The sequence below is a fragment of the Tamandua tetradactyla genome, chromosome 11, assembly GCF_023851605.1.
Source record: "Tamandua tetradactyla isolate mTamTet1 chromosome 11, mTamTet1.pri, whole genome shotgun sequence".
In the NCBI taxonomy this organism is placed as follows: Eukaryota; Metazoa; Chordata; class Mammalia; order Pilosa; family Myrmecophagidae; genus Tamandua; species Tamandua tetradactyla.
The window spans coordinates 67,099,609-67,117,306 of NC_135337.1; the positions used below are offsets into that span (position 1 = coordinate 67,099,609).

The window sequence follows — 17,698 nt, forward strand, 5'->3', positions numbered from 1 at the left end:
ACAATCCGCGGCAACGTGGCCGTCCTCCGCCCTCGGAAGCCGGGCGGCGCGGCCCCACGCCCCAAACACGTTCCAAGAGCGACCCCGCCCCGCGCAGGCGCACTGGCTCCGGCCTCGCCCCTCCCCCACCCCTTTCTCGCGGCGGGGTCTCAGCGCCCCTCGGAAGAGGGCGTGGCCACCACTCCTCGACGCGCGCACGCGCCCACGACCCTTACGGCGACGTGTCGGGCCACGTGACGCTCCCCGAAAGTCCCCCGTGAAGCAACAGGACGTTGAAAACATTTTTTTTTTTTTTTTTTTTTTTTGGCGGGGCCGAGACTGGAGGGGGGAAGGGAGAGAAGGTGTTCGAAGAGTCTTTTTTAAAAACTATAGTAACCGGGAGACAAAAGGGCTCCCGGGGTTGAAGGCCGGGCCGGCGCCTGGCGGGAGCTTCCCCCTCAGGGAGCGCGAGGCGAGCCCCGGTCTGAGGCGGCCACCGAGACCCACCGAGGCAAGCGGGCGGCGCCGCCACAGCGGCAGGGCCCCATGGAGAGCCTCGAGTCTACCCCCCCACCGCGCCGCCGCCGCCGCCCCGGGACGCGCCGGGCTCCCCGCCCCCCGCCTGAAAGCTCGGCCGCTGGCGCTCGGCCCCTCCCCCGGCCCGCACCCTTCCCGCGCACCCTCCCCCCCACCGCCTTCCCCTCACGGAGCTGGCAAGCGGGCAGACGGCGAAGACGGCTTCCCGCGGCAGCCCCGCCGGAGGGGAGGGGGGAGGCGGGGGGCGGAGCGCGCCGGCCCCGAGCCCCGAGCTCCGAGTCCCGGCCAACGGCCGCCCCCGCCCGCGGCCCCTCCCGGCCGCCGCACCGCCCCCCGGCCCTCCCCGCGCGGCCCGGCCCGCCCCCCGCCCCTCCCCCGCCCCCGTCGCCGCTGCCGCCGCCGCCGCCGCCGGCAGCGCCGCCTGAACTGAAGCGAACTCCACAGCCAAGTGAGTGAGGAGGAGGAGGAGGAGGAGGAGAAGGAGGAGGAGGAAGAGGAGGAGCGGCGGAGTCAGTGCGCGGCGGCAGCGGCCGAGGCGGCAGCGGCGGCGAGCAGCCCGGAGAGCCCGAGCCGGCGGCCGAGGCGGGAGCGGGCGACCCGCGGCGAGCGCGGCCGGCGGCCCCAGCCCAGGGCCCGCGGAGACCCGCCTTCCGCCCCCCGCCCGCCGGCCCTCGCGAGCGGCCGCGCCGCGCCGGGCCCGGGCCACGTTGAGAGCGGCGGGAGGAAAAAGTGCCTGCGGGGGCCGGGGGGCGCGCTGCTCGCGGTGCCTGCGCCCCGCCCGGGGCTCTCGGCGCTCTCGGCGCCCCCGGCGCGGCCCGCGGGCTCCGGGGCTCGGCCCCCGGCCCTGCCCCTGCTCCCGGCGGCGGGCGCGGCGAGCTGCGAGGTTGGAATATGGTCGGGGAAATGGAAACCAAGGAGAAGCCGAAGCCCACCCCCGATTACCTGATGCAGTTGATGAACGACAAGAAGCTCATGAGCAGCCTGCCCAACTTCTGCGGGATCTTCAACCACCTCGAGCGGCTGCTGGACGAAGGTAGTGGCCGTCCCCGCGACCCCCGCTCTCCGGGCTGCGGTCCTTCCTCTCTCCGGGCTCCCGGTGCTTTAGCCCCAGGGGTTGGGGCGGGTGGAAGGTCGCGGGCTTGGGAGGAAATGGTGCGCCGGGGCGGGCAGGGCAGGCCCCGGGGCCCGAGCGCACAAAAGAGGCGCAGGACGGTGGCGGACTCGGGGACCCTCGGCCCGGCCCGGGGATCCCGGGCGGGACCCGGGGATTGGGTCGTAGTCGGAGACCCGGGGCGCGGTGGAGACTCCAAACGGTGCACCCCCGCGGTCGCCGACGCGGGATTTGGGTGCGTCCGGGGAGGCTGCGGGCGACCTCTTCTGCGCTCTTGGTTGGAACTCTCAGGCTTTGGGGAGCGCCGGAAGCCGGGCTCCCCAGCTCCGGGCGGCCGTTAGCGGGGCCCCGGCCTCTGTGCCGCCGGAACCCTGCCGGTTCCCCCAAATCTCCGCTGCCGGAGGAGGCTGGCCTCGAACACCTATTGCCGAATTCCTTTTTATTTGGGAGCACTTCTTCCTCCGCGCTTCTTTAGACGGGGTTCCCCGAGTGAGGAATTGAGTGGGATCTTTCCCTTGGGCTCCGTACCTCGTAAACCCTCAGCGGGAAGCTAGTGTGGGTTTGGGTAATTTAAGGGAATTTCGTAGGAGACCCAAAGTACTGCAGATGTAGCTGGGGTTGGGGCGGGGGGCGGTGTTGCAGCACAAAGTCGCGATCCAAAGCACTTTTTGCCCCTTTGTTTGGGGAAGCGAAAGCTGCCTGGGCGCTGGACTTCACTTTTTGGGGTGAACTAGCCTGGCGAGGACTGGGAACCCGAGACGGAGGCGGCCAGTGTTGGCCAACCCCTGGCTGCTCTAAGAAGTCCCAGCAAAGTGCCCCGGGGCTGCGTCTCCAGGAGCCGATTCTGGGGACGCTGCCGAGAGAAGAGAAGAGGGGCGACAGAAAAGTAGACTTTGGAAATCAAGCGGCGGAGAGTTGCTGTTTTCTATTTAGAGACATCGCCAGGAGCCTCGTTTAAAGAAAACCGAGAACTAGTGGCTGTAGAGCTATAACAATGGATTCTGTATTTTCCGCAAGAATTTCTAGATTTTAAAAATAGAGCTGGGGAGAAGTCTGAAGCTCTAAAGAACAAAAGACCGGAAAAGTCCCCGTGATAAAAGATGGTTAAAGAAGAATCCCAGAAGCTTTTGTTGTGAGAGTCACTTAACTAGAATCCATTTTAAAAGTATAAAACACTTAACTATTCCTGCTTTCTCAGTGTTTTTCTTATATATGTGGCTATGCATCATTAATCCATAGTGAAGCGAGCATTTTCCACTGTTGAAACAGCTCGTCTGTTAATTTTAAATTGCTCCAGAGAAAACGTCAACTGTCCCTTTAAGGCGTTTTGCTTTTCCTATTTGTGTTGGCTTTTGAAAGATTGTGGAGGCAGAAAACTTTCTGGAATGTCAAAAAAAAAAAAAAAATTGCTGGAACACTTAAATCGAGTATTTCCAAATGTGAGCGCTAAGGGGCGCCAGTTATTATTTTTTAAACATGGGGAATATTTGGAGCAAAATGTAATATGCTCAATAATCTGCCCTGTTAAATTTAGTTGAAACTTAAATCATTAGAGATAATTTTATCTGTCATTGTTTGTCCACGTATGTATTTACAGGCAATGAAAACGTTTCAAATTATTGAAATTTTATTATTTCAGAAGTGGCTTATTTGGCTGACTTTAAAGTTTTAGTAGTATTGATAACAATTTCTGTGGAAATTTCTTTTAAGCGCAGCTTAGAAGGAATCTTTTATGAACAATAAAAATGAAAAGCAGTACCAGCATTTAGGGTTAGTTAAATTAAAATTATATTTGATTCTTTGGATTGAAATGTTGAATTCCACAAAATGACATAGATTACTTTAAAAAGTTCAGAAATACTTTCATCTATGTGTACTATTTAAAAAGCTAAATAATTTGAATTTCTTAGATTCGTTTAAAAAGGTTTCTCATTTGTGCTTTTATATTAATCTAAAAACCTCTAGATGATAATTTTGGATTGGTTCTGTGTTAAAAAGTTTCTCCCTTTGGCTAGAATAATTTATTAATCTATCTCCAGAAATTCCAGTTGTATCATCATCTCTTCAAAGTTTGTTTCTCTCTGGCTGTTATTAGTAACCATTTGAGTTTTAAGTGTTGAAGACCATTTGTTTAGGATGATATATCCTAAATAATGCTTATTTTCTCTTTGTATGGTTAGTTTACTCCTCTCAGTCTTTCTTGAATTTTAGGTGTTTCAATTCCCCAATGTAAAGATTGCGTCTGTATGGTAGCAAGGATGTTTAAAATGGACAGCATAATCACTAGGAAGTTTATTTATCAGACTAGTACAAGCATGCAGAAAAAGGGGCTTTTCCTTAGTGTAGAATAAGCTGCTTCCTGTAATTGTTAACTGTCTTATAAACCTGATTTGATTTAAAAGAAAAATATTGGTTTCTGAAGTGCATCTCATTTTTTTTTTCTTGCCAGATGATTTAATATTGAGATGTGGTATGTTTTGTTTTACTCTTTTGTGGCCTGTCATTGTCCAAAACAAATTAATCATGATTTTTGTTTGTGGTAAGGCATTACATTTTTTCTTTGGACATAACCCTTGGCTGAAAAATTCCTTTTACATTTAGATAAAACTTTTTAAGTTGTAGATGAGTTTGATGAAAGATGTGTTTGATGAAGGTGAAGGGAAAATATATTTACAGTAGATATCTTTTCTATTAGAGATTTTGAATAAGACTATTTAGCAGTTTTATTTTGAAATAATTTTCAGACAGTCTTTTAAAAAAAGTGTCAATCTGAGAATTTCTATATGGCTAGTTACAGATTTGGTAATCAAGTGTGCTAGATTTTCCTAGTTGATTAAAATCTCAGATTCTATAGGATAAGCATTTTATTCCATTTCCAATTAACTCTTAGCCTATACCTTGACTATGGATTACCTTTTTTTGTTTGGATTGTCAGTCTTTCATCCCCAGTATCTTGAACATGGTTGCTTTTTAAGCAGTGAATGTATTACAGGTTGGACTATTTTAATACAATAGAAATAATTTCAGTTGATCATTCTAATACATAAGGATCTTTTATATGAGATAGAGATTGATGACAGGATTACAGATAAAACCTAGGTCTTAAACTGTTTTCGTCAGAGAGAACTTCTCAGCTGAACCTTGAGATCATCCAAGTAAAATATCATCATGCTAATAAAATAGGAGTTACTACAAAAAGTTTTTTTTGAATCCATTTTTCTGTCATAAAAATGAAACAAAAAATAGAACAGTCCTTGAATGCCAGTTGTTTTTGTCAAGTATGGACTTTAGAATTAAGCAGTTGGAAAATAAAATAATTTTGATTAAAAAGCCCAAATAGGAAAAATAGCTAAGTATTTTTAAATCATATTTTGAGTTTTTGTTATTGAAGCAAAGGGGAGATTAGAGCTGCTAATATGAAAATTAAAAATGTATAGTGTATGAGGAAGGATGGCATACATATGTTTATTTTATTGTGTCTGAAGAATTAGTGTGTGGCTCAGAAAGTGTGAAGGCATTTTAGATTAGATTCTGCATTACTTATTAGAAAAATGCATTTTCATTTACTGATAGTCTTATTTTCTTTTTGATCTGAATTTAGATTCTCACTCTCCCCCCCATTAAAAATTTAAAACTTGCATTACTAGTTAACATTTATCCATATTAAGCTTTCTGCTTACTGTATAGTTAGTTATGGAATGGATCATTGAGAAATGTATCCTTTTGAGAAAATTTGCTCTCCTACAGAAGCTTTGGTTTTAAAATTATGTGACTGTTGGTATTGAGATAACTCTTTTTATAAGTTTCTAACAATTTTACATTTCTTTTTGTTTGAAGAAGCAATTATTGTTGACAGTAATCAATATTTGTGACGTATTATCTAAGTTGCAGTAGTTAAATCTGCTCTTTAGAGCTGAGATTTTGCTTTTGTACAGAAACCCTTTGAAATAGCAGTAATAAGGAAGAAGCCAGTGTTTAAAATGTATTATTCTTTCTATTTTCCTTTTTTTCCTCACCCAGGAGATGTCACCAGCTATATGAATAAAAAATGGAAGTAGTAATTTCTGTGATAGGTATAATAGGTCAGTTATTCAACATTCATTCTGTGTTTTGGAAGCTTGATTTCCCCTCTAGGAGAAATATATATTCAAAATGCACACACGTACTAAAAGGCAGAAGGTGATTCCTTTTTTCTTAACTTTATCCAATTTACATCTTAGGTAATAAAAGCTCTGCTTTCAAGGATATAACACTATTGAGTTAATAGAAATAGGTCTTTCTGCTAATCACGTTTTCTAGTATATTTGATATGAGTAACTTTTCCTAAATGGCATTGAGACTATCACATTAAAACAAATTTATTTAACTTTTTAAATGCTATGTGCATGTTATATTTGTTAACTCATTAGTCATTGTGCTGAAGCTGACTGGTGTGTCAGTTTTCCATAAGAACAAATGGCTTGGTTTACTTTTTCAGGGGAATAGAACCCTGTGACAAAAGAAATAAAAGTATATCATTTGAAAACAGAACAAACAAAAACCTAACAACCAAGCTTTGATTTTGCCTTTAGTAAAGCTTTATTATTATTATTATTATATTATTTGAGGCCAATATATGTGTTGTATATGTAAAGTTTCTTTTGTTTTTTTTGTTTTTGTGTTTTGGGTATTTGAAGAATTATACTAGTGTGACTGTAGGGGCAGCTTTTTAGAAATGGCCTGGAGCTACAATTTAATTTACTTGAGATTTTCTATATAGCTAATGACAAGTTTATTTATTAACATGCAATTATAAACAAAACTTGGGCTTTTCTATGGGAGATATAAAGTGCTATAATATTTTTGAGTTCTGATGTTAACTTGAAAGATGCAAAATTTTAGACACTGGGCAATTTTCTGTTATATTATCTGTTCGAAAATATCTTAAGAATCTGTTTTAGGGTCAAGGGATATGGAAGTAGGGAGTAGGGAATGAGCCCTTGTCAAGAAGTCATAATTAGAGTGATATACCAAGTTTTTATTTACATGACTGATAAGACTTCATTTTCTCTTGACTCCTCCTTTATTTGATATTAATATGGTTTAATATGACTTGCAAGTGCAAAAACATTTTCCCTCTTAACGAGAACTTAAAGAGAATGTTTATAGCCCTTTTAAAAATTGGCATTTTAATTTTGGGGCCCAAAATAGCTCGAGTATTTGATGTCCAAGTAAGAGTTTTACAGCTTTATTTTCACTTAACAGAAAAACAAAATTAGCATTAGACTTCCATAGTGAGTACAGTTTATTTTATTAGTGTGATTCTGTTAAATTGGACTATAAATGTAGTCCTAATCTGGGTTGGGTACTGCCCTGTATGTATTTGTCATTATACTTACCATCTTATAATACCACTATCTTTTTTTATGTTTGTCTACCCTGTTGGAATTAATTCCTCCAAGGTGGTACCCACCTCAAGGCCTGGCACATTTACACTCTCAGGTGTTTGTTGAATTAAATATGTTAACACCTTATATACTTTGCTCATTTCTAGTTTCTCTAGAATATGTGATAATGCCCATGAATTTTTTAAATGAAACTACAATGATACTGAAAAAATTATCTAGTACTTTTAAGGAATTAAGCAATTGTATAGCAACTTGATTGTTGGTGGCTTGGAGCAATTAGAAAGGTACATGTATTTTTCCTTTAAAAATGACACACACAAAAAAATCTCTATTTTTGCAGTACTTGCCCGCAAGGAGCATAATCTTTGCTGCCATTGGTGTGAATGAGAATGAGAACGATTAAATCCGTTTCTTACAGTGTTCAATCTAGTCTTTATACCGAAGTATATCAGTTTATTAGTAGAGAAAAGCTCTGTATATGTATCAGTTCTTGAACATATTGGCATTTATGGAAATAATCGAGCTAAACCCTTCTAGCTAATTACCTATATAGGTTTTTTACTTAATGCAAAGCCCAATAAATAGGAAAGATTCCTTGTCTCTAAGTGCGGCTTTGGTACATTCAGGATAAATGGACTAATTTCAGTTGTTTTAGTTCAGAAAAAAGCTGAGCATAATCATATGTAGCAGTTACTGTAATTCAACACAAATGACCATTTTTTTAAACACAAGTTTATCTTTAAGCTAATTTAAAAAGTACCATTACTTAGCCTGATAAATTGAAATGTTCATTTAACTGAAACTTAACCCTTTTATTTCTAAAGTTTACTGCTCAGCTTTAGCATGAACGGTGTTTTAAAATTTGTGGTGGATATTTTAAAGATTTATAGCTTATAGAAGATAAGCGTTGTATCCAGAATTATTGTAAATTATCAAGCAGATGATTGTGGCGTTTTCACTAGTTTCTCAATCTCATGAAACGAGTATGAAAATCTAACAGTTCTATTGAGTCTCAGCAAACGAAGCAAAATTTTGTTTAACGTTGCTTCATAAATTGATTCTTACCTGTTTTATTTAACTGAAATTTGAGGCTTGGTGAAATGAGTCAACATACTGTTACATTTCTGTCACATTATTTATGATAAAGTAGAATTTGTCAGTTTTGGTTATCTTGAATCCTTCTCACAAATATTTGATTTTAACTCTCAGAAAAACATCTTAATGCTGTTACATCTGTAAAGTGGTCTCATGTTATGGCCATGGTATAAGGAAAGAGTATGTGTGTGTACGTGTGTGTACTTACGTCAGTGTGTTTGTATATAAAAGGAGGTGTGTAGTACAAAGGAGCTGACCTTAAAATCCTTGGGACTGGGTGTTAGGAATGGTGAAGTTCTAGAGGAAGGAATGCTTCTCAGGTAATGAAGTAGTATTGGGATAGGCCCAAGATTGAAGTGATTGTGTGCAAATAGTAGAAAGGTAAAACTTTTAACGTTTTAAAGAAACAACTTGCTTTGGGCCTTACTTCAGGACAAGTCATTGTAAAGACTGGGCATAATCAGCAGGTCAGCTGCAAATTATTGAGGAATACTTGACTTTAAGCTAATTTGATAGCTTATATAGGGAAAAATATTTAAAAATGTATTTATTTGTTTATTACATTTTAAGAGTAAACTAGAAAAGTACGTCGGTTAAAAAATATATAAAAGTCGATTGTGGTGATAAAAAAAATATTCAAGCCTCTAGCCTCCTATATTCTGGAGCAGCTAGAAGAAAAAATCTGAGAGGATTGTATTGTAGCCCACGACAAACTCTGGGATCTGTCCTGTAAACTGCATGTTGAAACGTGCTTTGAAAACTATTGCTTTTTTATTTCTTTGCTTTGTATATATGTTATACTATACAATAAGAAAGTTATAAAAAACAGGCAACTTTTATTTAAATTTTTAAATTAATTTTTAATTAATTCTTACTGTCAATACTTTATGGGCTCTCTTTTGTTTTACAGATTATTTGTAGAGGTGTATGAAAAAAATTAGAATGAATGCAAAACATTTTTTTCTTGGACTTAGTTGAATGTAGGGAAAATTCAAGTAATATTAGAGGATTATAGAATTTCAGAGCTGCAAGAGACCTGAAAGTCAAGGTATGGCATCCTAATTTCATAAAAGAAGAAACTGAAGTCTCAGGAGCTTGTGACTTGTTCATATTATCAGGCAAGTTGGTAGCAGAGCTGTAGCTAGATCAACTATGTAAATGTTATAGAGGAAGGAAATTCCAGAATATTTTCAGGTACTAAAAATCTGCTGTTACCTCAAATTGTGATCATGAAAAAGAAAAATATATATTGGCGGGCCGCGGTGGCTCAGCGGGCAAAGTGCTTGCCTGCTATGCCGGAGGACCTCGGTTCGATTCCCGGCCCCAGCCCATGTAACAAACAAACAAAATACAATAAAACAAGAAAATGTTTAAAGATGTTTCCCTTTCTTCCTCCCATCCTGCCTTCCTTCTCTCTGTCTTTCCTTCCCTTCCTCCCTCTTAAAAAAAAAAAAAAAAAAGAAAAATATATATATTTTTCCTCCCCCTTTTACTAATTTCATGATTTGGTCTTGAACAAATGCTTGTCAAACTTTTGGAGCTAGAATACCAAATTTTTTTCTATTAGTAAGTAAATCTTTATGTAGTTAAGAGGTTGAAAGTGAGAAAGTAAAGGTATTTATAGAAATTTCACTCATTCACTTGGACTTAGTAACCAAAGGATCAAGCTTCAGCTATCTAAATACTGTGGGACAAATAAACCCAGCATATATTAATTTAGCATAGCTGTTGCTAGTATTTTAATAGCTACTCAGGAGGAAACTAACATTTCTGATTGAAAGATTTAATATATGGGTATAATATTTCTGAGTGATTCAGGCCAGGAATGTCTGCAGGCATCAGTTTTAGATTAGTACAGGGTGACTAGTCCAATAAGTTTTTATCAGGCAGCTCTGAAAAGTGACAGCCAGGAGGTAGAGGACAATGAATTGAATGCAAATGGGTACTGCACCAGGAAGCAACTCTGTCCCATTCCTAATGGGACAGTCTTGAAGATAAGTGCTTATTTTAATTATATTCACACTCAGTATGAACTTACAGTTCTTTGCTTATTATGTCATGGTAATTATGTCCCTCTGATACAGTTGGTGTTATATGGTAGGTGAATAAAAGTTTTTAAGAAAAAATAAAATTTCCAGACCAAGGATAAAATACTTCTGAAATTAATTGTACCTAATCCTCTACTATTGCCCTTACCAGCACTGTTTTAATAAGTATTGCCTCTGTATGTATGTGCTGTGTATATGCACAGGAATGAGCATAAAGGTGAAAATGAATTTGTGTTTCTTTGCCTATATTAGTGAGACGGTGGGGTGAAGTCTAAAGAGTTCTTGACTAATAGCCCTAGGATGAAATCATGACTGCAGTTAACTAATTAGTTTTGTGGTTTTGAGTAAGATGCCCAACCCTTCTGGAACTCAGTTTTTTCCTCTGTAAATGGAGTTATCAAAACTGCCTGCCAATTTCAAGTACTGTGAGACTGAAGAGTGTCGAATGTAACAGAGCTCCTTGGACTATAAGGTAGCATTTTCTAATTTTTGAAAACATTTTTAGGTGATTTATGATGAAGATGAACAATCAGAAAAGCAAGTAGCTTGTAGAGAATGAGAGAATAAAAGAAAAAAGCTGAAGAGAGTTAATTTATTCAGCCATATGGACATCAGCTAGTTTTTGTGTGTGTATAATCACTACTAGTACTCTGATAGTTTAGAAAAAGAGGTCTCTTCGAGCTGAAGTACCTGCTTAGTAAGGTTTTTTTGAGAAGTGGAACCTGAGTTAGTATTAATTAACAGCCTGTAGGATTTAATTAGGTGAAAGAATCTCCCTTTCAGGAGAAGGGTAAGTCCAGTAGTGTCAGAATGGTTCTTATGTGAAATTGTGAGGCTTCTTCAAAAAAATGGGGTATATATCTTAAGTAGTTAGAATGACAGTAGTACTGGGAATGAAGAGAAAATTAGATTACGATTACATTGTGTTAGGCCTTGAGTGCCAGATTAAATAGTTTGAATTTTAACCTGAGGGTCAAAGGGAACCATTGAAGGCTTTGATTGTTTAAGGGTGTCATAATGAAGTATTTGGGATAAACTAACAAAAGTGTACAGAACATATGGGTTTAGAGAAGTAGAAATTGTATGCATTGTGAAATATTAAACTAGTGTATGTATGGGATAAACACATTAGGAAACACATTAGGGAACCAGAATAGTATTAGATAAAAGTATATATTTATATTTCTATTTTGAGATTTTTGCATTTTAGATTTAAATTCTAATTTAATGTATTTTAACTCAAATCATACATATGCAAGTTCTTTTCCTTGCCCAAACATATTCTTCCTGAAATTAAAGAATGTGTGGGGTTTATTTATTTAGCTGTCACCTCACTTTTTGGTTGCTTGAGCTTTCATTTCCTGGTGAGTTAGAGGGAAATGAAGAAACTCTTGGTTTGTGAAGCTTAGGGATTCTTGAATTAGTTTGACTTAGAGAAAATTTTGTCCCGTCTTCACTGAACTGTTAAATCTGTAAGTATTATCAAGTATATTGAAAGCTTTCTGAGAACTTTATTATAGTTACCATCTGTTTTATTTTTATTTAATTCTATTTATTTTATGTTGGTTAATTTAAGTAAGATATTTTGATATTACATCCCTTAAATATTTGCATCTCTTAAAAAAAATGAAAGTTTTCCTACATACCTGAACTGATACCACATTGAAAAAACTGGAATAATACTAGATATAATATAATACCCAGGTCGTATAGATTTCTCCAGTTGTCCCTAAAATATTCTGTTTGGGGATTGTCCAAACCAAAGATGGATTGTCCAAATTTGTGTCTGATTTAGCATCCATCACTGAATCTGGTTGTTACGACTTTACGTTTTTTTTTAAAGCTAGATGTAATTTTCTTGTCATGGGCTTTTTTCCTTTATCCTCTGTATACCTAGTACATTGGAAGTTAGATCTAAATTTAAATGATTAAATAAATTGAAGTGTAGCATTTTTGGCTCAAGTATAATGTGCCATCATAGGTAATGCTATGTACATTATGTTGCATCACTCATGAGACATGGTATCTGGTTCCACTATTAGAAAAGCTAGGTTGTTATGTGGATAAGGAGAGTGATAGATTGGTCCTTCCCCTTCAAAGTAAGGTGTTTTTTTTTTTCTTCCTTGGGATCAAAAGTTAAACAAACACCGTGTAGCTTTAGATTTCCCCATCAAGGTTCTATCTGTTGGAGTCTCTGCCTCAGTCAAATATATTTATCTTATTAGAACTTGCACCATAATTATTTTCTAATGCTACCATTGTTTCTACAGTTATTAGCTAGCATTTTTTGAAAAGCAGATTTTTCTCTCACCAATAGGTGATTAAAAAACAACTGTAATTTTGAAAGTGAACTGAAAATACAAATATGAACTCAGGAGTTTCATTCAGGTCTCAGGGAATACAATTTCCACTTCACCAATAGGTGAGAGAAATAGCTATTTCTAAAGGAAAAGCTAGGTAGATACTTAATTCTTATTTCTGCTTGGCTCACAAAGTAAAGTGTTGGCTGTCCAGCTGCCTCAGATGGTGACTGTTGACCGTTTTTTCCATCATTCTGTTTCATGATCATATTATAGGTTTTCATAGTCTTGGTGTATTTAAGTCAACTATAATTATTCTTTTTGATCAGATTGTTACAACTTAAGCCACTGATAAACTGGCTTCAGCATCTTATGAAATCTTCCTCGCCTTCTGGGACAATAAGATGTCCCAACTTCACCTTGTACTTTCTCTGTCTCAGAACCAAAACATCCATTTCTCCAAGGTTCCTTTTGAAGTGGAAATTGTATTCCCTGAGACCTGAATGAAACTACTAAATTCATATTTGTATTTCCAGTTCACTTTTAAAATTACAGTTTGTTTTTTAATCATCTCTTTTTTCTGCTAATACCAAACTAGCCTGCTTCCTGACATTAGGTTTACTTATTTGCTTTGTTCTACAAGGTAAGGAAAATTCTTTCGAAGTAGTAGTGGTAATAACAATAATGTTACTTGTAATAGTAAACTACTGAGGATGTTTCAAAATTTTGATCCATTTAGTCATGTGACAAATTATAGGTATAGCCAGTAGCCTATTCTTCAAATTGATTGCAGTTTTCTTCATTCTTTACTTGGCCATGTCCTCAGTCTTTTATTTATTTTAACCAAATCTTGTTTTTGACTTACTGGCTAAGTTTTCTATTGTTGTACTTACTGTCTCTATGAGGTTTTACCCTATGCCCAGCAGAAATTAGAGGAAAATACACATATATTTAAAAATGTAATCAGGGGTTGCATGTAGGTTTGTTGGAGATACGGTCCAGAATGGTAGCTAGCTTATAAGAAAAGTGCCCTTTTGAAACCATTGTTTTGTATCTTAAGCATGAAGGGGAAAGAAAGAGGATATAGCAGACAAACGTTTTAATTTAGTGAATTCTTTTGAATAATTGAAAAAGAATAAGAGAAAATTCCTAAGTAAAAATTAAAGTATTAGAGATTTGATTTCTATAAGTAGTTGGAAAATCTCTACTGAAAACTTCATGTCTTTAAGAACTTTTAGTGGTAAGAGCCTATGTTCCAGCAGATGGAGATATTAGTACATAAAAGACAGCTTTTAGTGATTAAAATGTGTTGAGAAATAACCCCGTCTGCCAAAGTAGGAGATTGCAGTTTTTCTCATTTAAATTTTAGGAGAAGAGTTGTTGAAGGATATGACTAATGCCAGTTATTGCATTTATATTTAAGGTGGTATATTAATAAGCTGTGCAATTTCTTTACAGAAGTTGTCTTTTTAAGAGACCATGTGTAGTGTGTTGACTGTATACAGATTGCCAATAGTTAATAGCAATTTTCTGAAGTCTACTTTCTAACTTTATGCTTAGTTGTTTAAAGGTTTTTTGTTTATTTTGGCTGAGGTTAATCATGTATGTATGTACATTACCCTTGGCAGTTATTAAATACATTGGGTTTGGATGTGTGTGGTATGGTGGAAAGATTGGATTGATTGTCTGGGGTATCTAGGTCCTACTTCTGACTTTTAATGAGACATTTGGCTTTCAATAAGCCATTTAACAGTAAAATTAGAACTATTTGACTTAGATGACTAAGGTCCATTCCAATTGTATGATTTTCTTATTTGAATGAAAACAATTCTATTCATTCAATTCAATTTCTATTTGAATGAAGACATCACATTTTTTAGCAAAGCTAATTTTTAGCAAAAGCAAATTTAAAAAATTTTTGTACTGATTAAAGATTGGTGAAAACAGTTTGCTACTTTTCCCCAGTTTTCTGTTTATAATTCTGAAATCTTCAATCAGTTGATTGATTGATGTTTATTAAATCAGTCAGAAGAAATTGTCATGGTTTACTGTTACGTACCATATGAAGAAAAACTTCTTTGGAGTTTATAGTTTTATGATGGTGATAATAAAAAATTATCAGCAGTAAAAAGATAATCTTATCTCACTTTATTATTATGGTGTTCGTTGTCAGCTTTTTTAGTTTGGTAAACATATATACTTTGCTTTAAAATGTATACATTTTTAAATGTAGGGCGGGCCATGGTGGCTCAGCAGGCAGAGTACTTGCCCGCCATGCCAGAGACCCAGGTTCGATTCCCAGTGCCTGTCCACGCAAAAAAAAAGTATGCATTTTTAAATGTACCTTAAAATTGTTGAAGAAATGTTTATTTACATTTCATCTTAGTTATGATTTGGAATTATGTGTTTTTGTTTAATAATAAATGCATTTATTTTTTATTAGTTCATTTTTATTGAGCTTTTTCTTAAATGTCTAGGTCAGATGTAAAATAACTTTTTTGTCTCAGTCACTTGGAATTGAACTCAGATCTGAGAGAAGTAATATCTCATTGCTTATATGTGGAAGATTAGAAAAGAAATCTCCCATGGTACTTGTAGAATTGATTATAGTTTGCATTTTACTTTTGTTGTCCCTAGGCTGTTCTTTTTCTCTGCTCTGTTCATTATTAAAATTTGCATCATTGAAGATCCACACATTTTAATTTCATCTTTGTAGCATGGCTTGCGGTTTTTGACTTCTAGTACCTTGAAGATGCCAAGGGCAGAGAGATACCCCACGGCTCATCATCTTTTAACCTAAATGTGAATTATCATTTTGCAGAAAAAGTTAGAAATGCCAATTTTATGTATATATTTAAAGAGTTTTTTTCTTATAGTTTGAGAAAATTTATGAGATGCTTGAATTTCTTTCTGTTAGTAATCCTTAAAATGTGTTGATAAAGAACTGTATTCTTATAGTAACAAATATTTTTCATTTTATGGAAAAAAAATAAAATGAATCAATTTTAAAAATGAAAATCACCTATAATTTAGTGATAATCACTCTTAACTTTTAGTGAATTTCCTTTTAATTTTTTTTCTTCTGGCCATTTATGGGTGCAACAAAATTGGGATCCTACTGTAATACTATCCTGGTTTCTTTTTTTAAAAAAATAGATTCCATCGTGAACATTTTTCCATGTCATTTTATATCTTTAAAATATACTTTTTATGGCATCTTATAGGTGTATTATAATTTACTTATTCTCTGGTGGACATGTCACTTTGCTTTCAGAAAGTGTATATGATAACGAAGTGGGCCAGAGTTTGATTACTTACTGTTTAAAAAGTATTGAGTTTATTAAGTATTGAAACTGGGACCTCTGGATTCCAAACTATCTTAGTTTTGCAATGAAATTAATCTGAAAGCATTTTACTTTGCATTGCAGTAGAAAGTGATTAGCATGATACACTGTAATTTTTAAGTAATGTCAGAGTTGCATATTCCACATACTAGTTTTAATAATGAACATTTTTTATTGGAACTTTTTATTCGGTCATCAGATAAAATTTGAGTGCAGACTATGTGTAGGATGTTATGAGGGATGCACTGACATTTAAAGGTCATTCCTCACCTTCAAGTTGTCTGAATAATTGGGTTGATAATATGAAAAGAAAAGGTAATATAATTGGTTCCTGGAGCCTGCCCATGCCAAGAAAAAAGTAATATAAACAAACCAAGAGAGGCACCAGTTGGTGCTAAAGCCTTTACTTGAAAATTTCACCTGGCCCTTGAAGGATAGGTAGGATTTAGGTGCAGAAAGAGGTAAGGGAAGAGTGTTTTAGAAACAGAAAACATCCTTGAATGTGCCAACAGTCTGAGTAGGGGAAATAAGCAATTCTCTCCTGTAGAAAGCTTTTTAATGCCTGGTGTTTAGATTCTGTTTTGTTGGCAGTGGAGATCCATTTAAGGTTTTCCTTTTTATATCTTTCTTTTGTAGTTTTTAATTGTTGTCCCCCCCACCCCGCTTTTCAACTGCCTCTGTATTTCTGTCCTTAAGCGCAGATTTTCTGGTCTCTTCTGTACAAACATTAAATTGTAGTATGATATATTAATGTGACAGGCTGCATGCTAGCTTATCTTTTCCTTGGTTTTCAGATTACTTTTTTCTTGACTCCCAGCTTTTCCCTTATTTCTTTTTTGTTTGGTTATCTTACCATCAACTTTTATTTTAACAATTTTTTATCTGTATATTTACATTGGCTTTCTATTCTGGTTTACTGGTGCCTTGCATGAATGTAGGTCTCCTGGCTGAAATGGTATGAGAACAGAAGGGCTCTGTGGTCAGAGTTTTTGAAATGCTACATATTCTTTTTGTGAATTCAGCATGATTGACCTGTTAAATGCCCAGGATCTGTAGTAAAGATGCTTAACTTAGTTTAACTAAGCATTTTCTGAAATATTTTGATAATGCAGTACCTCTTTTCTTTAATTAAATAACAGTGATTCTAGTTTGGCCAAATGGTTTTTAAAATTTTAATTCACATGTATTTGCTATTTGGATAGGAATTTAAACATGCTATTTAAAAATATATAATTCTCTAAATAAAAGAAACATATTTTAAAATAGATAGGCACAGAGAAATATGCTGATGTTCTACCATATACCTAGTTTAAACCTAAATTTTTTTAAATTGAGAAATACGGAATTGTAAGGTGAGGAGGAATAAAGTTTGAAAAGAAAAATATCTTTGTTAGATAGCTTAAACAAACATTAAGATGGAGTAGTGCAGTAATTTTGTGATGACAGTAAATCAGTAACCAATTTTTTTCCCTTTAAATTTAGATTTTGACCTATGAATGTAAGATATTTCTATTTCTTTTTTCTCTGTTTCTACAATTTTCTTTGTCATATAATCAGATGAAGTTTTGATGACCTTTCAAGTCTCAGCAGCCTTAAAAAATGGGAAGTACAAATGGTAGAATAGCATTTCATTGGAAGGGTTTTTAATTTTTTTTTTATTTCAATTTTGTGCCCTTTCAGAGAAAATCCTTATAATTCTGGGACTTTAGCTGGAATGGGTTTTAGGGAGCAAGGTCCCCTCCTTTCATTTTATATGGAAATTTACACTGTTTACAAAGGGTGTGAAGACATTTTGTAAAGTAAAAACTGCTATTTTTAGGAATGGTAGGTCATGTGGCTTCTGTGGCAAAATATGAGTTACATTATACCAAGTAAGAGAGTACCTATGGGTCAGAGC

The 17,698-nt window shown here is 37.6% G+C and overlaps 1 protein-coding gene across 8 annotated transcripts in view; it reads left to right on the forward strand.

Annotated features, from left to right (window-relative positions):
• The first annotated feature begins 1,338 nt into the window (after positions 1-1,338).
• QKI (QKI, KH domain containing RNA binding) overlaps positions 1,339-17,698 on the forward strand; it is a 152,188-nt gene continuing 135,828 nt past the window's right edge. For 3 of the 8 annotated variants that reach the window (XM_077120802.1, XM_077120803.1, XM_077120806.1), the window contains exon 1: positions 1,339-1,549. In XM_077120802.1, the coding sequence (XP_076976917.1) occupies positions 1,408-1,549 (142 nt within the window). In that variant the 5' untranslated portion in view covers positions 1,339-1,407. Of the gene's footprint in view, positions 1,550-3,593; positions 8,430-17,698 lie in introns of those variants that run through there. The other 5 variants (XM_077120801.1, XM_077120804.1, XR_013159456.1 and 2 more) reach the window with 3 other exon arrangements.